This window comes from Ovis aries, chromosome 24 (genome assembly GCF_016772045.2).
Source record: "Ovis aries strain OAR_USU_Benz2616 breed Rambouillet chromosome 24, ARS-UI_Ramb_v3.0, whole genome shotgun sequence".
NCBI classification, from domain to species: Eukaryota; Metazoa; Chordata; class Mammalia; order Artiodactyla; family Bovidae; genus Ovis; species Ovis aries.
In genome coordinates this window covers 20,144,267-20,166,966 of record NC_056077.1, presented here as the reverse complement: position 1 = coordinate 20,166,966, position 22,700 = coordinate 20,144,267, and the positions used below count along the sequence as shown (strand labels likewise).

Here is a 22,700-nt window from a genome sequence, read left to right as displayed (position 1 = left end):
GTCTTTTTCCTCTGGCTTCTTTCAAGACTTTTTCTCTGATTTTATGAAGTTGAGAAATGATATCCCTAAGCATAGTTACTTATTTATTTTTGGCATTTATTGTATTGGTATTCTCTGAGCTTCCTGGATTTGTGGTTGGTGTTAACATTAATTTGGAGGAGATTCTCAGTCATTGTTTCAAATATTTTTTTCTGCCTCTTTTTCTTTTATCTGGTATGCCCAACTTTATGTATATGTTACACTTTTTGTAACTGTCCTACAGTCTTTGGATATTTTACCTCCCACCCCAGTCTTTGTTTTCTGTGTTTTTTATTTTGTGTGTTCTATTGATATGTCCTCTCAGTTCAGTTCAGTTCAGTCGCTCAGTCATGTATGACTCTTTGCAACCCCATGGACTGCATCACGCCAGGCTTCCCTGTCCATCATCGACTCCCGGAGCTTACTCAAACTCATGTCCATTGAGTTGGTGATGCCATCCAACCATCTCATCCTCTGTCATCCCCTTCTCCTCCTGCCTTCAATCTTTCCCAGCATCAGGGTCTTTTCAGTTGAGTCAAACTTCTGAAGTATTGGAATTTCAGTTTCAGCATCCTTCCAATGAATTTTCAGGACTGATTTCCTTTAAGATGGACTGGTTGGATCTCCTTGTTGTCCAAGTGACTCTCAAGAGTCTTCTCCAACACCACAGTTCAAAAGCATCAATTCTTTGGTGCTCAGTTTTCTTTATAGTCCAACTCTAACATCCATACATGACTACTGAAAAAACCATAGCTTTGACAAGATGGACCTTTGTTGGCAAAGTAATGTCTCTGCTTTTTAATATGCTGTCTAGGTTGGTCATAACTTTTCTTCCAAGGAGCAAGCATCTTTTAATTTCATGGCTGCAGTCAGCATCTGTAGAGATTTTGGAGCCCCCCAAAATAAAGTCTGTCACTGTTTCCATTGTTTCCCCATCTCTTTGCCATTAAGTGATAGACCAGATGCCATGATCTTAGTTTTCTGAATGTTGAGTTTTTTTCTTTTTTTTTTTTAATTTTAAAATCTTTAATTCTTACATGCATTCCCAAACATGAACCCCCTCCCACCTCCCTCCCCATAACATCTTTCTGGGTCATCCCCATGCACCAGCCCCAAGCATGCTGCATCCTGCGTCAGACATAGACTGGCGATTCAATTCACATGATAGTATACATGTTAGAATGTCATTCTCCCAAATCATCCCACCCTCTCCCTCTCCCTCTGAGTCCAAAAGTCCATTATACACATCTGTGTCTCTTTCCCTGTCTTGCATACAGGGTCGTCATTGCCATCTTCCTAAATTCCATATATATGTGTTAGTATACTGTATTGGTGTTTTTCTTTCTGGCTTACTTCACTCTGTATAATCGGCTCCAGTTTCATCCATCTCATCAGAACTGATTCAAATGAATTCTTTTTAACAGCTGAGTAATACTCCATTGTGTATATGTACCACAGCTTTCTTATCCATTCATCTGCTGATGGACATCTAGGTTGTTTCCATGTCCTGGCTATTATAAACAGTGCTGCGATGAACATTGGGGTACATGTGTCTCTTTCAATTCTGGTTTCCTCGGTGTGTATGCCCAGAAGTGGGATTGCTGGGTCATAAGGTAGTTCTATTTGCAATTTTTTAAGGAATCTCCACACTGTTCTCCATAGTGGCTGTACTAGTTTACATTCCCACCAACAGTGTAGGAGGGTTCCCTTTCTCCACACCCTCTCCAGCATTTATTGCTTGCAGATTTTTGGATCGCAGCCATTCTGACTGGTGTGAAGTGGTACCTCATTGTGGTTTTGATTTGCATTTCTCTAATAATGAGTGATGTTGAGCATCTTTTCATGTGTTTGTTAGCCATCTGTATGTCTTCTCTGAATGTTGAGTTTTAAGCCAACTTTTTCACTCTCTTCTTTCACTTTCATCAAGAGGCAGTTTGGTCCTTCTTTACTTTCTTCTGTAAGTATGGTGTCATCTGCATATCTGAGGTTATTGATATTTCTCCTGGTAGTCTTGATTCCAGCTTATACTTCATTCAGTACACCATTTCTCATGATTACTCTGAATATAAGTTGAATAAGCAGAGTGACAAAATATAGTCTTGACATACTTCTTTCACAATTTGGAACCAGTCTGTTGTTCGATGTCCAGTTCTAACTGTTGCTTCTTGACCTGTGTAAAGATTTCTCAGGAGGCAGGTCAGGTGGTCTGGTATTCCTATCTCTTTAAGAATTTTCCACAGTTTGTGGTGATCCACAGAGTCAAAGGCTTTGGCATTGTCAATAAAGCAGAAATAGATGTTTTTCTGGAACTCTCTTGCTTTTTTGATGATCCAATGGATGTTGGCAATTTGATCTCTGGTTCCTCTTCCTTTTCTAAATCCAGCTTGAACATCTGGAAGTTCTCAGTTGACATATTGTTGAAGCCTGCCTTGGAGAATTTTGAGCGTTACTCTGCAAGTGTGTGAGATGAGTACAATTGTGTGGTAGTTTGAACATTCTTTGGCATTGCCTTTTGTGGGACTGGAATGAAAACTGACCTTTTCCAGCTCTGTGGCCACTGCTGAATTTTCCAAATTTGCTGGCATATTGAGTGCAGCACTTTCACAGCATCATCCTTCAGGATTTGAAATAGCTCAACTGGAATTCCATCACCTCCACTAGATTTGTCCATAGTGATGCTTTCTAATGCCCACTTGACTTTGCACTCCAGGATGTCTGGCTCTAGGTGAGTGATCATACCATCGTGATTATCTGGGTCATGAAGATCTTTTTTTGTATAGTTTTTCTGTGTATTCTTGCCACCTCTTCTGAATCTCTTCTGCTTTTGTTAGGTCCATACCATTTCTGTCCTTTATTGAGCCCATCTTTGCATGAAATGTTCCCTTGGTATCTCTAATTTTCTTGAAGTGATCTTTAGTCTTTCCCAATCTATTGTCTTCCTTTATTTTTTTTTGCATTGATCATTGAGGAAGGCTTTCTTATCTTTCCTTGCTATTCTTTGGAACTCTGCATTCCAATGGGTATGTCTTTCCTTTTCTTCTTTGCCTTTCACCTCTCTTCTCTTCTCAGCCTTTTGTAATGCCCTCTCAGACAGCCATTTTGCCTTTTTGCATTCTTTTTTGCTGTATCATCTTGATCACTGCCTCCTGTACAATGTCAGGAACCTCCATCCATAGTTCTTCAGGCACTCTGTGTATCAGATCTAATCCCTTGAATCTATTTGTCACTTCCACTGTATAATCATAAGGGATTTGATTTAGGTCATACCTGAATGGTCTAGTGGTTTTCCCCTACTTTCTTCAATTTAAGTCTGAATTTGGCAATAAGGAGTTCATGATCTGAGCCACAGTCAGCTTCCTGTCTTGTTTTTGCTGACTGTATAGAGCTTCTCCATCTTTGGCTGCAAAGAATATAATTAATCTGATTTTGGTATTGACCATCTGGTGATGTCCATGTGTAGAGTCTTCTCTTGTGTTATTGAAAGAGGGTGTTTGCTATGACCAGTGTGTTCTTTTGGCCAAACTCTGTTAGCCTTTGCCTTGCTTCATTCTGTACTCCAAGGCCAAATTTGCCTGTTACTCCAGGTGTTTCTTGACTTCCTACTTTTGCATTGAAGTCCCCTATAATGGAAAGGACATCTTTTTTGTGTGTTAGTTCTAGAAGGTCTTGTAAGTCTTCACAGAACCATTCAACTTCAGCTTCTTCAGCATTATTGACTAGGGTATAGACTTCGATTACTGTGAAATTGAATGGTTTGCCTTGGAAACAAACAGAGATCATTCTATCATTTTTGAGATTGCATCCAAGTACTGCATTTGGGACTCTTTGTTGACTATGATGGCTACTCCATTTCTTCTAAGGGATTCTTGCCCACAGTAGTAGATATAATGGTCATTTGAGTTGAATTCACCCATTCCAGACCATTTCAGTTTGCTGATCCCTAAAATATTAGTGTTCACTCTTGCCATCTCCTGCTTGACCACTTCCAGTTTACCTTGATTCATAGACCTAACATTACAGGTTCCTATGCAATATTGCTTGCTATAGCATTATTGTTCCATCACCAGTCACATCCGCAACTGGGTATTGTTTTTGCTTTGGCTTCACTTCTTCATTTTTTCTGGGGTTATTTCTCCACTGATCTCCAGGAGCATATTGGGCACCTACCAACCTGGGGAGTTCATCTTTCAGAATCCTATCTTTTTACCTTTTCATACTGTTCATGGAGTTCTCAAGGCAATAATACTGAAGTGGTTTGCCTTTTCCTTCTACAGTGGACCATGATTTGTCCTCTAGCTTAGTGGTTCTTTCCTCAGCCGTGTCCAGTCTACTGAAACCATCAAAGACATTCTTCATTTCTGTTAGCTTTTTGATCTCTAACATTTCTTCTCGGTCCTTTCTTAGGAGTTCCACTTGTCTGCCTACATTGCTCAGTTGTTCCTGAATTCTGTCTACTTTGTCCATTATAGCCCTTGGTATATCAATTATAGTTGTTTTCAATTTCAGGACTGACAATTCAAACATCCTTGTCATATCTGGCTCTAACATTGCTCTATGTCTTCGAATTGTGTTTTCTTATTTTTTGGTGTTCTTTGTATTTTTTTTTTTTTTTTGATAGCCAGGCTTCCTGGGAAGGAGAATGGCTATAAATAGGCATTTTGTAATGTGGTGATGAGGGCTTCCCTGATGGCTTAGTGGTAAAAAATCTGCATGCCAAAGCAGCAGACATGGGTTCTATCCCTGGGTCAGGAAGATCCCCTGGAGAAGGAAATCACAATCCACTCCAGTATTCTTGTGTGGGGAATCCCATAGACAGAGAAATATGGCAAGCTACAGTCCATGGGTCTGCAAAGAGTTGGACGCAACTTAGTGATTAAACAACAAGAAATCTGGTGACGAGTTGTTGGGGAGAAGAAGTGTGCTATAGACTGTGTATATCTCAATTCAGTGAGCCCATGCCTCTGCACTGTGAACTTTACAAGTGTTTTTCAGTTCTTTCTCCTCTCTTTTGTGCAGCATGATGGCTGAGAGTTGGCTGGAACCTCTCTGAGGTCATTTAGGCTCTGATAATACCCTAGAGCCTTGTTAAGGTCCTGGAGGTAAATATCACAATATGTAGGAAACCTCCATAACTGGCCCCTCTGGGGTGGTTACCCTTTAGAGGTGTCCACACAGTACTTTCAGCAATTCAATTGCAATTCAGGTTTTCCCACCTTGGCACTGGTTGCCCTTGGAGTTTCTGTTAGACATTCTCTGATCTGGTAATCCGTGATTCCCTGTATTTGCCTATCTGTCCAATATTGGCTGCAGTGGTTTGCCCTTACTTCTTTTTCAGATCCTAGGAAGATGTGTTGATTTTTTAGTTTGTTAAGCTTTTTACTTGTTACTAGGGCAGAATGTCAGTTTTTAACCTTCTTACATTCTGGGCTGGCAGCTAAAGCATTTGTTCATTTTTGAAGGTCCTTGCTTAGTGGGAATCTTAGATTAAGCTTCTGACACTGCAGTGGGTTCAAAGTTATATCAGTACTGGTATTGAAATACGTTTCAAGGAAAACCAATTTTTGCATTTTATTATCGTCTCTATCAGGTTTTAGCTTGATAATTTTTTTCTGTTCTGTTTTGGTTCTTTGAATTTTTTTCTCCCTTTTTTCTGAGTCTAAGCAAATAATTAGAAGCATGTTTACTTTATGTTTTCCAATATGTATTTTTATTTTAATAGTGGTTCATTTCTGAGAGAATAATCTGTCATGCTGTAGAAAGAGGAACTATTTTCTCTGTGGCCTTTTAAAAAAATGAATGATGTCTTAAATTCTTTGCTACTAGAGGGAAGCATTTAATTGAAACAGTCTTCTAATTCCTAGAGATAATTTTAGGCTGAAATGTATATTTAAGTTGCCTTTCACATGTTATAGTTCTTTCTTTATTCCTTTTCTGGATAATTTTTATGCATAGGTCCCGTACATAAAGGGACCATCCTTTCTAGTTTGTTATCTTTAAATGGGGAAGTTTTATTTGAAATAGCTAATTTGCTCAAGGATAGCATGGGGAAAGATTGCCAGTTCAGTAACTTTCCATATGTAGTTTCACATCCAAGCTATTGTGTTCATCACCTCTTTTAAGACAAGTTTGGCCTCAGTTTTTTGTGTCCTCTATTACCTTCAAGTTAAACAGGATATTGGAATGGCTCATAGTATGTATATATATGTATATATATATATATATATATATATATATATATATGCTTCTGTGTGGTTAATTATCTTCAACACTGCATACAAAAAATCCTTCACAAATCTTTCCATATGAATGAATGGCTAAACGAATATCCAACTGGCCTGATGGACATATTTATTAGAATATTCTAATATAATTAATACTAAATTAATGATCTTTCCTACATTATGGTTCTTCCTCTCTAATTGATCATTCCCCCCCCCCCCCCACCAACTGCCTCTCTCTCTCTTTCTCTCTCTCTCTAAGTTGCTTCAGTTGTATCCGACTCTGTGTGACCCCATAGATGGCAGCCCACCAGGCTCCCCTGTCCCTGGGATTCTCCAGGCAAGAACACTGGAGTGGGGTGCCATTGCGTTCTCTCTCTCTCTCTCTCTCTCTATATATATATATATATATATATGTTCATTTCCTATAATTTTTTCCTCTCCATACTTACTGTCACTTCCTTAGTGCAGGCCAATACCGTTTATTGCTTTATCATTGTTATAGACTCCATGCTTTTAAACATGCATCCTAACCATCTGGCTACCACACTGTTGATAGAGTGATCATTCAAGTTAAAGACTACAAATAAAGTAGTGAGAGTACAAATAAATAGAAGCTGGCTATAAATTTGTTTATCATGGGCACAGAGAGGCACTTGCTGAAATTAGTACACAAAGGCTGAATAAGTTTTTATGTCAAACATCCAGTTCATTTCCTTGAAAGAAGAAAAGGGGATTTGCATTTCATAAACATTGCCTGACTCAGTAATCAGGGAATGGCAGAGGAAAGATGCTCAAACAGAAGGGAAACCTTAAAAATTATCAAGGGTAAAAAATAGAGACTTAACTTCAATAATTTAACTCTAAATGAATAAACTTGAATGGATGTATCTTACTAGTTAATTCCTACAAGAGACTGGTGAGAACCTCTGCTATTTTGAGAAAGCTTCTTAGCATAATCAGGGATAAATTTATAGAAAAATTATTTCTAAAGGAGCCTAATATAAAAGCTCAATAAACATCAATTATTCATGGAAAAAAGTTATTGAGTACATGCAGCAGAACAACATACGTGACTTAAAACAATTTTCACAAGTAAGCCCTATCTACATTACCTGGGAAATTTGTCTCAATGAAATTTTTGAACTCCTCTAGTTTATCTTCATTATCATCAATGTTAATCTTTGCTGTCAGAGTGTATATATTACCAAACTTGTTCTTGAGGTGACGTGGGCTGCCTAGGCACTTGAACTTCCCCTTTACCATGATGGCCAATCTGGTACAAAAGGCCTCACATTCTTCCATGCTAGAGGCACAAAGGATATATGGATGAAGAGACTCCCTCTCAGAAGCAAAATTTTATATTTCAAAACAGAGCTACGATTATAAGGTGACACTTATAGTAAGAAGGCTTCATATTGCAAGTGATCATTACTAAGACAATATTTGGAAAGAGGAGATTTAAAGATTCAAAGCAGTTGATTTCTAAATTCACAAGAGAAACACTTCCCTGACTTCCTACCTTCTACCAAGTCTGGATTTCAGAACTTAACTGAGTATTCTAGATTTTACCTAGGAATCAGCATTTGCTCACAGTCCCTCTTATGTACGTCACGTACTTAGACAAGTTCACTGACATTTCCCTGACTCAAACTAATTCTCTCTTATACCCTTCTAACTTTCATCCAAGTCTCCTAATGGGTCATACCTGTGGGAAGATATGACGATAGCTTTGCCACTATTACATATCCATGTAACTGTGTCCCACATTTGGCGCCTGGCTACTGGGTCCATGCCAGTAGATGGTTCATCCAGGAAAACAACTGAGGACTTTCCCATTAGGGCAATAGCAGTATTCAATTTACGTTTGTTTCCTCCACTTTATTGTCAAAGAAGGAGAGAGAAAGTGCAGGAGAAAGAAGAAATAAGGTTATCATTAATTCAACAGAATTAGCTCATATATCCACAATGCTGTGTATACACCAACTCATTTTCATTGAAATGACTTTTGGAGGGGTATGCTTTTTAGCATCATCAACAAATATTTTTGTTTTAAAGAGATAAATAACCATAGGGATACAGGAATGAATGTGTTCTTTTTGAAATGCAAAGGCTACAGATCATGTCTGCAAAAGGTTAATTTCATACAAATGTGATCTGCATCTGAACCCCGACGGGAAGTAAGGCTATGTCACCATCATTGCTTCTGTGTGACAGAGTTGTCAGGTTGAGTTTATAGGCATTCATTCTAAACAGCAGGAATACAGATGGGCACTAGGCAGCTTAATAAATAAGCAGCATAATGTCTTACCTGTATGTGTGGACCAGCTTGTCAGCATGGGTTTCCATGTGCATTGAACACAAAAATGTTTCAACATACATGCCAATGTCTGGCTCAGGAACACCCCGCAGCCTGGCGTACATGATCAGCACTTCCCGACCTGTCATGTGGCTCAGCATGGGGTCAGATTGAGGACAATAGCCAATTCTTGACCTAATCTGAATCAAGAGGGTAATTCATAAGCAATAAACCTAAGTTGATTATTCCATTGAACATACAGTAACATGGATGAGAGAGAAAACCTGAAGTTTCTAGCCCATGCCAGCAAGAAGATGTGATACTCATAGAGCTCTGAATAAGAATTATTTCTTTTTCAGTCTAAAGAAACTTTACACCTGGAACCCACTGTAGTAAAATGGAATACTAATATCCCTCACTGGAATTTTCAGTACATATCTATTGTGCACTGCAATGCACCCAAGATAACTCTTTGTTAGATGAAATTGCATATTCAAATATCACTAGGAAAGAGCCATTCAATTAAATCTATTAAAATAATGTATAGAATTTCACTTCCAGTAGTAGCCAGTAACTTCTATTGAGCCAACTATCCCACAGATGAAAATTATCATATACATTATATATATCTTCTATGGGCTTCCCTGGTGGCTCAGATGGTAAAGAATCTGGCTGCAATGTGGGAGATCCAGGTTCAATCCCTGGATTCGGAAGATCCTATGGAGAAGGAAATGGTTACCCACTCCAGTGTTCTTGCCTGTAGAATTCCATGGACAAAGAAGCCTGGTGGGCTATTGTCCATGGGGTCACAAGGAGTCAGACATGACTGAGCGACTAACACATATCCTTACAAATTGAGTTGGCAAAAATGTTCATTCAGGTATTTCCATACCATCTTACAGGAAAACCCAAACAAACTTTTTGACCAATTCAATACATATAAATACAATAATAAATAAGTTTAGCTATATTGAAATAAAAAGCTTCTGTACAACAAAGGAAACCATCAGTAAAATGAAAGGGCAACCTACCAAATGGAAGAAAATATTTGTGAATTATATACCTGATAAGGGGTTAATATCCAACATATAAAAGAACTCATACAACTCAACATCAAAAAGACAAACAATCTGATTTAAAAAATAGGCATAGGACCTGAATAGACATTTTTCCAAAGGAGATATACAGAAGGCCATCAGGTACCTGAAAAGGTTCTCAACATCATTAATCATTTGGGGAAATGCAAATTAAAACCACAATGAGCTTTCACCTCACACCCGTTAAAATGGCTATTATCCAAAAGATAAGAGATAACAAATGCTGGTGAGGATGTGGAGAAAAGGGAACTCTTGTGCGCTGTTGGTGAAATGTAAATTAGTGTAGCCACTATTGAAAATAGCATGGAGATTAAAAATAGAAGTATCGTATGATTCAGCAGTTCCACTTCTGGGTAGGAAAAAAATGAAGGAAGGAAGGAAATGAAAATCCTCCCTAACTCAAAAAGATATTTGTACCCCTACATTAAGAATGCAGCATTATTTACAATAGCCAAGACATAGAAACAACCTGTCGATATATGAATGGATAAAGAAGGTGTAGTATATCTATACAATGGAATATTACTTTAGCCATAAAAGAATATTATTTTACTTTACTTCATTGAAGAATAAATCCTTGAACCTTTCTCAGAAATTATGATTGTTTCAGTTTTTTCTATTCTATTTCTTCTGAGGTCAGTTTTAATAATTTGTATGTAACTAGAAAATTAGTTTTATTAAAGATTTAAATTTTATTTGCATGAAGTTGAATCAAGTACTTTGTGTTTCTTATAATTTCTTTTCAATATATTTGTGTTCCCTCTCTTTTTTAATAAGTTCATCCATATCTTTATTTTTACAGTTCTAGTTTTGACTTCTTAGTTGGTTGGCTCTATATTTTTATATATTAATTTATGTACTTGTCTGCATTTACACTTTTATATGCTTTCCTTCCATTAATTTTTTTCTGAGACAGGTGTTTATAAGCTGTTTATTTTTATTCTTTTTAAAATTGAAATATATATATAAGATTGTTTTTTATTCAATTTTTTAAATTTTTATTTTTTATTCAATTGTAATCAGAGAATATATATTTTTATACTTGGAAATACTGTTTTTCAAATGTATGGCATAAAAATATCCATACTCACAAATGAATTATTTTTGAGAGATATAGAATTTGATATGTATCAATCATGTTTACCATATTGACTATTGATTAAGTTGCTTATGTATTTTTTGTTTGTATTTATTTTCTACTGACATGGTCTGTCTTAGACTAAAAGAACAGAATTAAACATTTCATATATTGGGTTGGCCAGAAAATTCCTTCTTTTTTAAAGTAAAAATAAAAGACATATTTTTCATTTTTACTTTATTGAACAATGTATTCACCAATTTGTTCCATTACCTTCTGCTATTTTTCAAGCAACTTCATAATTCCATCTTCCCAAAACTTTTTATTTTTTTGAGCAAAGAACATTTCCAGGTACCTTTTACAGTCTCCCAAGGAATTGAAATTTTTTCCATTAAGAGAATTTTGTAAAAACTGAAATAGATGAAAATCTGAAGGTGCAAAGTCTGGTGAATACCATGGGTGAATCAGAACTTCCCAGCCACACTGTAACCACTAGTTTTGACATGGTTATCAAAGAAACATGTGGTCTTGCATTATCCTGATGGAAGGTTATGCCTAATTCTGGATGCCTTTCATGGAGTTCTGCCTTTAGTTGGTCTAATTGGGAAAACTATTTTTTGGAATTAATCACTTGATTTTCCAAAAAGAGCTCATAATACTCCCTTCCAATCCCACCACATACACATCACCTTCTTTACATCAAGACCAGCCTTTGGTGAGGTTGGTGGTGGTTTATTTCACTTGCTTCAGATCTCTTCTGTTCCACATTATTGTACAGTATACACTTTTCATCATCTGTCACAATTTGTTTTAAAAGCAAAATGTCTTCATTACATTTTGGTAGAGAATCACGTGCAGAAATATGGTCAAGTTTTTTTTTTTTTGCTTAACTTACATGTAACCCAAACATCAAAGCAATTAATACAACCAAGCTGGTGGAAATGATTTTCAACACTTAATTTGGTTATTTTGAGTATTTGGCTATATCCCCCATGGTACAACATTGATTGTTCTCAATTAATGTCTTGATTTGATCTCTGTCAACTTCAACTGACCTACCCGACTATGGACCATTGTCCATGAGAAATCTTCAGTATGAAACTTTGCAAACCACTTCTGACACTTAAAAAAAAATTCTAGAAGGCTTTTATTATCTCTGCCCAGGGAGATAGGACTTAATATTTTCTGTAAAGGAGAAGGTTCCCATTAAAATTGTTTTGTCACAGGAGGTAAAGATATCAGATTAGGTTTGGTGCAAAATTCTCTAGTTTTGCTAATTTACCAGGAGATATATATATTTTTTTTTCATTTAAGATTTATGCCACAATCATGTTTCCCTGTTGCAACATAGTTTTTGATATTTTCACAATTTTTCCTGGTTGTTTTTTCTCTCTCCAATCTTTATTTTTCTATAATATACATATTTAATTGAAGTATAGTTGACTTACAATGCTTCAAGTAAACAGCAGGGTGATTCAGAAAGAGATATACCCATTTATTATTTTCCAGATTTTCTCCATTATAGGCTACTACGAGATATTGACTATATTTCCCTGTGCTACACAGTAAATGTTTGTTGCTTGTTGCTTATCTATTTTTTTAAATTAGAAATCTAACATTCTATTTATATTAAGTCAAACAAGTGAAGTCAAATGGCAAAATTTTTTAGTTAAAAATGGTAACTTTTCTAAAATATATGTATATTATACATACTATTTATATATATGTAAACAAAAGCTTTTATACTACACTTGGTAAAGGTTTGAGAAAGAACATTAAAGAAAAAGAAGAGATGAAGAAATTGGAAAACAAACTAAATGAAACAGAATATGAAATAGAAAATGTGAAACAAACTAGATAAAAGTAAAAGATCACCATATAGTCCAGTTGTTTTTAAACACGTCTACTAATTAGAAATAAATCTGAAGATTTGGAGGAAAAATTTTGTATTTTTCAAAAAATTCCAAGATAATGTTAATATGCACTTGGATTTTAAGAAGTGATTATAGGTTTTTCTATTAAATCATAGTTTTGGTTTATATAAAATTCTATTTTTTAAATTGACCAGTCATGATACAATGGTAAGTGAGTAATAGTTGCACAATCACAATAGTAAAAAATGTTTATCAGTTTTCACAACCAACAGCCAGATGAAAAATAAAAGACAATTACAATCGCAAACCACAATGGGAACATGATTAACCTAACAATATAAAATAATACATACTATTTTGGAGGGGTGTTAAGCAGTGATGTGGTAAGCGGAAATACAGACATGCACATGTTTTTCATGCACACAGCCAGTCTATGTCTTTTGGTTGGTGCATCTAATCCATTTACATTTAAGGTAATTATCCATATGTATGACCCTATAGTTTTCTGAATTGTTTTGGATTTATTATCTGTAGATCTTTTCCTTTTTTTGTTTTTTGCCTAGAGAAGTTCTTTTAGCACTGGTTGTAAAGCTGGTTTCAGTTCAGTTCAGTCCCTTAGTCATGTCTGACTCTTTGCAACCCCGTGGGCAGCAGCATGCCAGGCTTCCCTGTCCATCACCAACTCCCAGAGCTTGCTCAAACTTTTGTCCATCGAGTCAGTGATGCTATCCAACCATCTCATCCTCTGTTGTTCCCTTCTCCCCCTGCCTTCAATCTTTCTCAGTGTGGTGCCAAATTCTCTTAACTTTCACTTGTCTGGAAAGCTGGTGATTTCTCCATCAAATCTGTATGAAAATCTTGCTGGGTAGAGTATTCTTGGTTGTTGGTTCTTCCCATTCATCAGTTTAAATATATCATGCCATTCCCCTTCTGACTTGCAGAGTTTCTGTCAAGAAATTAGCTTGTAATCTGATGGGCGTTCCCTTGTATGTTATTTGTTGTTTTTCCCTTGTTACTTTCAATATTTTATCTGTCCCTAATTTTTGTCAGTTTGATTACCATGTGTCTCGGTATGGTCCTCCTTGGATTTATCTTTCCTGGGATTCTCTGTGCTTCCTGGACTTGGTTGACTACTTCTTTTCCCATGTTAGGGAAGTTTTCAGCTATTATTATCTCTTCAAATATTTTCTCAGGTCCTTTCTCTCTCTCTTTTCCTTCTGGGACCTTTATAATGCCAATGATGGTGCATTTAATATTGTTCCAGCAGTCTCTTAGACTGTCTCCCCTTCTTTTCACTTAAAAAAAAATTCTGTTCTGCAGAATTGATTTCCACCAGTCTGTCCTCCAGGTCAATTGTCCATTCTTCTGCCTCAGTTATTGAGTTACTGATTCCTTTGAGTGTATTATTCATCTCTGTTCTTTAGTCCTTGTAGGTCTTTGGTAAACATCTCTTGCATCTTCTCCATTGTCTTCCTGCGATCTGGATCATCTTCAATACCATTATTCTGAATATTTTCTGGAAGATTGCCTATCTTCTCTTCCTTTATTTATTTTTCTTGGATTTTATCTTGTCCCTTCATCTGGGATATAGCTTTCTGCTTTTTCATCCAGATTAACTTTCTGTGATTTGGTTTTTGTTCTAGCCTCTGTGGGATGATGGCCCTTCTGCTTCTTCTGTCTGCTCTCTGATGGAGGAGGCTAAGAGATTTGTGTAAGCTTCCTGACGGGAGGGACTGGCAGTGGTAAAAACTGGTCTTGCTCTGGTGAGCAGGGCCTTGGCCAGTGAAGCTTTAATTCCATTATCTGCTGATGGGTGGGGTTGTTATCCCTCCCTGGTAATTTTTTGGCCTGAGGCAACCCAGCCCTTGGGTCTAGGGCTCTATGGTCAGGTTAATGGTGACCTCCAAGAGGGTTTATGCAAAGGTGACCTTTCCAGACTGCTGCCACCAGTTTGCCTGTCCCTGTGGTGAGCCTCTGCTGACCCATGCCTCCACAGGAGACCCTTCAACACTACCAGGTAGTTTTGTTTTAGTCCCTTGTGGAGTCACTGCTTCTTTCCTCTAGGTCTTGGTGCACGCAAGATAATGTCCGTGCTCTTCATTTAAGACTGGAGTCTTATTTCCCCAAGTCCAGTGGAAGTCCTATAATCAAATCCCATGGACCTTCATAGTCAGATTCCCTGGGATTCCCAGTCCCTTTGTCAAAGCCCCAGGATGGGAAGCCTGATGTAGGATTCAGAAACTTCACAACAGTGGGAGAACTTCTTTTATATTAATGTTCTCTGGTTTGTGGGTCATCCACCAAGTGGGTATGGGATTTGACTTTTATCGTGATTGTGCCCCTCCTACAAACCTGCTATGGCCTCTTATTTGTCTTTGGATGTAGGGTATATTTTTTGGTGGGTTCCAGCATTCTCCTGAAGCTTCCCAGGTAGTGCTATTGGTAAAGAATCCACCTGCCAATGCAGGAGACACGAGAGACTTGGGTGATTCTGGTTCAATCCCTGGGTCAGGAAGTTCACCTGGAGAAGGGAATGGGACCCCACTCCAGCATTTTTGTCTGTAAAGTCCCATGGACAGAAGTGTTTGGCAGGCTACAGTCCATGGGATCACAAAGAGTAGACACAACTGAGCAATGTACTATGCTGGACCCAGAACAGGTGAAATAACTCAGTGTGTAACTCAGTGAAACTATGAGCCATACCGTGCAAGGCCACTCAAGATGGAAAGGTCATGGTGGAGAGTTCTGACAAAATGTGGACAACTGGAGAAGGGATTGGCAAATCCCTTCAGTATTCTTGCCTTGAGAACCCCATGAACAGTGTGAAAAGGCAAAAAGATAGGACACTGAAAGATAAGCCCACAGATCAGTAGGTGTTCAATATGTTACTGGGGAAGAACTGAGAAATATTTCCAAAAAGAATGAAGAGGCTTTGAACCAAAGAGGAAATGATACCTAGCTTTAGATACATCCGGTGGTAAAGGTAAATATGATGCTGTAAAGAACAGTATTGCATAGGAACCTGGAATATTAGGTCCATGAATGAAAGTAAATTGGATGTAGTCAAACCAGAGATGGCAAGTGTGAACATTGACATTTTAGAAATCAGTGAACTAAAATGGATGGGAATGGGTGAATTTAATTCAGATGACCATTATATCTACTACTGTAGGCAAGACTCCCTTAGAAGAAATGGAGTAGCTCTCATAGTCAACAAAAGAGTCCAAAACAGTGTTTGGGTGCAATCTCAGAAAAGGACAGAATGATCTTGGTTCATTTCTAAGGCAAACCATTCAACATCACAGTAATCCAAGTCTATGTCCCACCACTAATGTCAAAGAAGTTGAAGTTGAACAGTTCTATGAAGACCTACAAAATCTTCTAGAACTAACAGCAAAAAAGGTGTCCTTTTCATCATAGGGGACTGGAATGCAAAGATTGGAAGTCAACAGACACCTGGAGTTAACATGCAAGCTTGGCCTTGGAGTATGAAATGAAGCAGACCACAGGCTAATGAGTTTTGCCAAAAGAACAACCTCATCACAGCAAATACCCACTTACAACTACATAAGAGATGACTCTACACATGGATATCAGATGGCCAATACAAAAATCAGATTGATTATATTCTTTGCCGCTGATGATGGAGAAGTTTTCTATGGTCAGCCATAACAAGACTGGAAGCTGACTATGGTCTAAGATCATGAGCTCTTTATTGCAAAATTCAGGCTTACATTGAAGAAAGTAGGGAAAACCACTACGTCATTCAGGTATGACATAAATCAAATCTCTTATGATTACACTGTGGAAGTGACAAAAACATTCAAGGGATTAGATCTGATAAACAGAGTGCCTGAAGAACTACGGACGGAAGTTCATAATATTGTATAAGAGGTGGTAACCAAAACCATCTCTAAGAAAAAGAAATGCAAGAAGACACAATGGTTGTCTGAGGATGCCTTAGAAAAATCTGTGAAAAGAAGAGAAGCAAAAGGCAAAGGAGTAAAGGAAAGATATATGCATCTGAATGCAGAGTGCAAAAGAATAGCAAGGAGAGACAAGAAAGCCTTCTTATGTGAACAATGCAAAGAAATAGAGGAAAACAATAGAATGGGAAAGACTAGTGATCTCTTCAAGAAAATTAGAGATACTAAGGGAAAATTTCATGCAAAGATGGGCACAATAAAGGACAGAAACAGTAAGGAACTAACAGAAGCAGAAGAGATTAAGAAGAGGTGGCAAGAATACACAGAAGAACTATACAAAAAAGGTCTTAATGACCCAGATAACTATAATGGAGCTGGCATTTACCTAGAACCAGACAATCTAGAGTGCAAAGTCAAGTGGGCCTTTGGAAGCATTATTAAGAACAAAGCTAGTGGAGGTGATGGGATTTCAGCTGAGCTACTTCAAATCTGAAAAGATGCTGCTGTGAAAGTGCTGCACTCAATATGCCAGCAAATTTGGAAAACTCAGCAGTGGCCACAGGACTGAAAAAGGTCAGTTTTCATTCTAATCCCAAAGAAGGGCAATGCCAAAGAATGTTCAAACTACCCCACAATTGCACTCATCTCACAAGCTAGCAAGGTGATGCTGAAAATCCTTCAAGCTTGGTTCAGCAGTAGGTGAACCAAGAACTTCCAGATGTACAAGCTGTATACAGAAAAGGCAGAGGAACCAGAGATGAAATTGCCAACATCCATTGGATATTAGAAAATGCAAGAGAGTTCTGGAAAAACATCTACATCTGCTTCATTGACTATGCTAAAGCCTTTGACTATGGATCACAACAAGCTGTGGTAAATTCTTAAAGAGATGGGAATACCAGACCACCTTACCTGCCTCCTGAAAAACCTGCATGCAGGTCAAGAGGCAACAGTGTGAAGCGGACATGGAATAGCAGTCTGGTTCAAAACTGGGAAAAGAATATGTCAAGGCTGTATATTGTCTCTGTGCTTATTTAACTTTTATGAAGAATACATCATGCAAAATGCCAGGCTGGATGAATCACAAGCTGGAATCAAGGTTGTTGGGAGAAATATGAATAATCTTAGACATGCAGATGATACCACCCTAATGGCAAAAAGTGAAGAGGCACTAAAGGACCTCTTGATGAAGGTGAAAAAGGAGCTTGGAAAAGCTGGCTTGAAACTCAGCATTAAAAACCTAGGATCATGGCATCTGGTCATATCACTTCAAGTCAAATAGATGGGGAAAAAGTGCAAACAGTGACAGACTTTATTTTTTCTTGAGCTCCAAATCACTGCAAGCATGACTGCAGCCATGAAATTAAAAGACGCTTGCTCTTTGGAAGAAAAACTATGACAAACTTAGAATATTAAAAAGCAGAGACATCACTTTTCTGACAAAGGTCCATGTAGTGAAAGCTATGGTTTTTCCAGTAGTCATGTAATGATGGTAAGAGTTGGACCATAAAGAAGGCTAAATGCCAAATGACTGATGCTTTTGAACTGTGGTGTTGGAGAAGATTCCTGAGAGTCCCTTGGACAACAAGGACATCAAACCAGTCGATCCTAAAGGAAATCAACCTGAATATTCATTGGTGAGATTGATGCTTCAGGTGAAGCTCAAATACTTTGACCACGTGATACAAAGAACTGACTCATTGGAAAAGACCCTGATACTGGGAAAGACTGAGGGAAGGAGGAGAAGGTGGTGACAGAGGATGAGATGTTTGGATGGCATCACCAATTGAATGGACGTGAGTTTTAGCAAACTCCAGGAGATAGTGAAGGACAGGGAAGTCTGGTATACTGCAGTCCATGGGGTGGCAAAAAGTCAGACACGACTGAGTGGCTGAACAACAACAAAGCATTCTCCTGTCTATGGTTGTTCAACAGCTAGTTGTGATTTTAGTGCTCTGGCAGGGGAAGATGAGTGCACTTCCTTTCACTCTGCCATACTGAACAAGAAGTTCTGACACATTAGATCAATCATAGCACTTCATACACTGCACAAATCTTTTCTTGCATTTCAGTAGTGTTTTTACTTTTCTTGAAATAACAAAGAAAATTATGCTAAAAATATTCCTTTTTTCTTCCTTCTTCAATATTAAAGTAGCTATACAAAAATTCACCAATTTTGAAAAGTTTTTATTTTTTTAAAATGCACTGAGAAGGAAAAGAAATAAAAGGAATCCAGATTGGAAAAGAAGTGAAACTTTCACTGTTTGCAGATGACATGATCCTCTACATGGAAAATCCTAAAGACACCACCAAAAAATTACTAGAGCTAATCAATGAATATAGAGAAGGAAATGGCAACCCACTCCAGTATTCTTGACTGGAGAGTCCCATGGATGGAGGAGCATGGAGGGCTGCAGTCCATGGGGTCACACAGAGTCAGACATGACTGAAGTGACTAAGTAGCAGCAGCAGCAATCAATGAATGTGGTAAACTTTCAGGATGTAAAATTAATACACAGAAATCCCTTGCATTCTATACACTAACAATGAGAAAACAGAAAGAGAAATTAAGGAAAAAAAATCCCATTCACTATTGCAATGAAAAGAATAAAATTCTTAGGAATAAATTTACCTAAAGAGACAAAAGATCTATCTATCTATCTATCTATCTATCTAAAAGTATAAAACACTGGTGAGAGAAATCAAAGATGATACAAGTAGATGGAGAAATATACCATGTTCCTGGATTGGAAGAATCAAGATAGTGAAAATGACTATACTACCCAAAGCAATCAATAGATTCAATGCAATCCCTATCAAGCCACCAAAGGTATTTTTCACAGAACTAGAACAAATAATTTCAAAATTCATATGGAAACACAAAATCCTCGAATAGCCAAAGCAATCTTAAGAAAGACTAATGGAACTGGAGGAATCAACCTGCCTGACTTCAGACTATACTACAAAGCTATAGTCATCAACACAGTATGGTACTGACACAAAGACAGAAATATAGATCAGTGGAAAAAAATAGAAAGCCTAGTGATAAGCCCATTTACCTATGGACACCTTATCTTTTACAAAAGAGGCAAAAATATACATTGGAGGAAAGACAATCTCTTTAACAACTGGTGCTGAGAAAACTGGTCAACCACCTGTAAAAGAATGAAACTAGAATGCTTTCTAACACTATACACAAAAATAAACTCAAAATGGATTAAAGATCTACATGTAAGACCAGAAATTATAAAACTCTTAGAGGAAAACATAGGCAGAACACTCTCTGACATAAATCACAGCAAGATCCTTTATGACCCACCTGCCAGAGTAATGGAAATAAAAATAAACAAATGGGACCTAATTAAACTTAAAAGCTTTTACACAATGAAGGAAACTATAAGCAAGGTGGAAAGGCAGCCTTCAGAATGGGAGAAAATAATAGCAAATGAAGCAACTGACAAAGAATTCATCTCTAAAATACAAACAACTCATGCAGCTCGATACCAGAAAAATAAACAACTCAATCCAAAAATGGGCCAAAAAATTCAAACAGACATTTCTCCAAAGAAGACATACAGATGGCTAACAAACACATGAAAAGATGTTCAACATCACTCATTATCAGAGAAATGCAAATCAAAACCACAATGAGGTACCATCTCAGGCCAATCAGAATGGCTGCTATCACAAAATCTACAAACAATAAATGCTGGAGAGGGTGTGGAGAAAAGGGAACCCTCTTACACTGTTGGTGGAAATGCAAACTAGCACAGCTGCTATGCAGAACAGTGTGGAGATTCCTTAAAAAACCAGAGATAGAAGTGCCATATGATCCAGCAATCCAACTGCTGGGCATACACACCTAGGAAACTAGAATTGAAAGAGTCACATGTACCCCAAAGTTCATTGCAGCACCATTTCCAATACCTAGGATATGGAAGCAACCTAGATGTCCATTGGCAGACAAATGGATAAGGAAGTTGTGGTACATATACATAATGGAATATTACTCAGCTATAAAAAAGAACACATTTGAGTCAGTTCTAATAAAGTGGATGAAACTGGAGCCTATTATACAGAGTGAAGTAAGTCAGAAAGAGAAACACCAATACAGTGTATTAATGCATATATATGGAATTTAGAAAGATGGTGATGCTGAACAAGACAGCAAAAGAGACACAGATGTTAAGAACAGACCTTTGGACTCTGTGGGAGAAGGCGAGGGTGGGACAATATGAGAGAATAGCACTGAAACATGTATATTACCATATGTAAAATTGATGACCAGTGAAAATTCAATGCGTGAGGCAGGGGACCCAAAGCTGGTGCTCTGGGACAACCCAGAGGGATGGGATGAGAGAGGGGGTCAGGATGGAGGGACACATATACACCCATGGCTGATTCATGTCGATGTATGGCAAAAACCACCACAATATTGTAAAGAAATTAGCCTCCAATTAAAATAAATGAATTTTAAAAAATAAAAAATAAAATGCACACTGATATGATAGCTGTCACAGTACAATCTAATAAAAGTATTTTGAATGAAGTTAAAGACAACTAAGCACTACTAGAGCCATCTTACTAGCCCAGTGAACCTTTTGACCCATCCAATATTACTTGTTTTTCTTTTCAGATCTCCTATATTTTCTGCCTTAGGGAGGTTGTTTCTGTGTCATTTGGTGCAAAAACTATTTGTAACTTTTTCATTTCCCTTATAAATGTTACCTCTTAGCATTAGTGCCCCTCTTGTCATGTTTGATGCTTTTAGGCTAGCATTCTAACTTGTTTTATAATAAGGCTGATTCTCCTTTTATTTTTTTCCTAGTATTGATAAAGGCTTATGTTGTCAAGGCTATGGTTTTTCCAGTGGTCATGTATGGATGTGAGAGTTGGACTGTGAAGAAAGCTGAGCGCCGAAAAATTGATGCTTTTGAGCTGTGGTGTGGAGAAGACTCTTGAGAGTCCCTTGGACTGCAAGGAGATCCAACCAGTCCATTCTAAAGGAGATCAGCCCTGGGTGTTCATTGGAAGGACTGATGCTAAAGCTGAAACTCAAATACTTTGGCCACTTCATGTGAAGAGTTGACTCATTGGAAAAGACCTTGATGCTGGGAGGGATTGGGGGCAGGAGGAGAAGGGGACAACAGAGGATGAGATGGTTGGATGGCATCGCTGGCTTGATGGACATGAGTTTGAGTGAACTCTGGGAGTTGGTGATGGACAGGGAGGCATGGCATGCTGCTATTCATGGGGTTGCGAAGAGTCGGACACGACTGAGGGACTGAACTGAACTGAACTGAACTGAACTGATGTTGTACAAATGGTATCTTTTATAAATATACATTCACATGTCTTTTAAAATCTTTGAAATTTACTGAGCCTTGTTTTCATCTAACATATAATCAGTTCATCTAAATAAATATTCTTTGAATGAAAAAATAGCATTATTTTTCCTTTGTTGGGTACAATGTTTATATATGTTTTTAGATTAAGCCTGTTAATATTTCTTTTAAAATAGTCTACATTAATGATTTTTAATGTCTTTGTTCTATCATAGTAAGAAAGAAGTATGTTAAAATTAGCTACTATAATCATATAAGTATCTGTTTCTCCTTGAATTCTCCTTCTTTTTTGTTTTATAAATTTTGAGACTATTCTTAAACACGTAAAATTTTAAACTACGTTTTTCTGATGAAAACCATGTAGTTACAGTCTTCTGACTGTAGTAATAGCCATTGTAAAGTTTTGTTTTAATATTATAGCATAAAGTAGTCACATTATTATAACATAAAGTCATATGTTATAACATAGTCAAATTAATAAATCAAAAGAAAAAAATGAACATCTAGTTTACTTCTAGACTGTACAAATTAGACTGTACAAGTAACAACATTTTAACTTCATTTACAACATTTGGAACTTGTATCTGGGCATTGCCATATGTATCAATTCTATTTTATAATTCTCATTAATATTATTTTTAAAAAGTACATTGACATTTATTCATGTTTATAACTTTTATTTTCTTTTCATTCCTCTTTTTAAATTGAATGCCTTTTGTCATGGATCAGTTTTTGTATTCTTGAAGTGTAAATGTTTCATGCTCAATTGTTCAGTTGTGTCTGACTCTGGTGACCTCATGGACTATAGCCCACCAGGCTCCTCTGTCCATGGGACATTTCAGGCA

The 22,700-nt window shown here is 37.3% G+C and overlaps 1 protein-coding gene across 1 annotated transcript in view; it reads right to left on the bottom strand.

The window, feature by feature from the left end:
* Nucleotides 1-22,700, bottom strand: part of LOC101114079 (phospholipid-transporting ATPase ABCA3-like) — a 272,511-nt gene that overhangs the window by 28,308 nt on the left and 221,503 nt on the right. The window contains exons 28-30 of the mRNA XM_042240680.1: nt 8,548-8,735; nt 7,945-8,115; nt 7,352-7,542 (exon numbers count right to left, since the gene is read on the bottom strand). Coding sequence (XP_042096614.1) covers nt 7,352-7,542; nt 7,945-8,115; nt 8,548-8,735 — 550 coding nt within the window. The remainder of the gene's footprint in view (nt 1-7,351; nt 7,543-7,944; nt 8,116-8,547; nt 8,736-22,700) is intronic.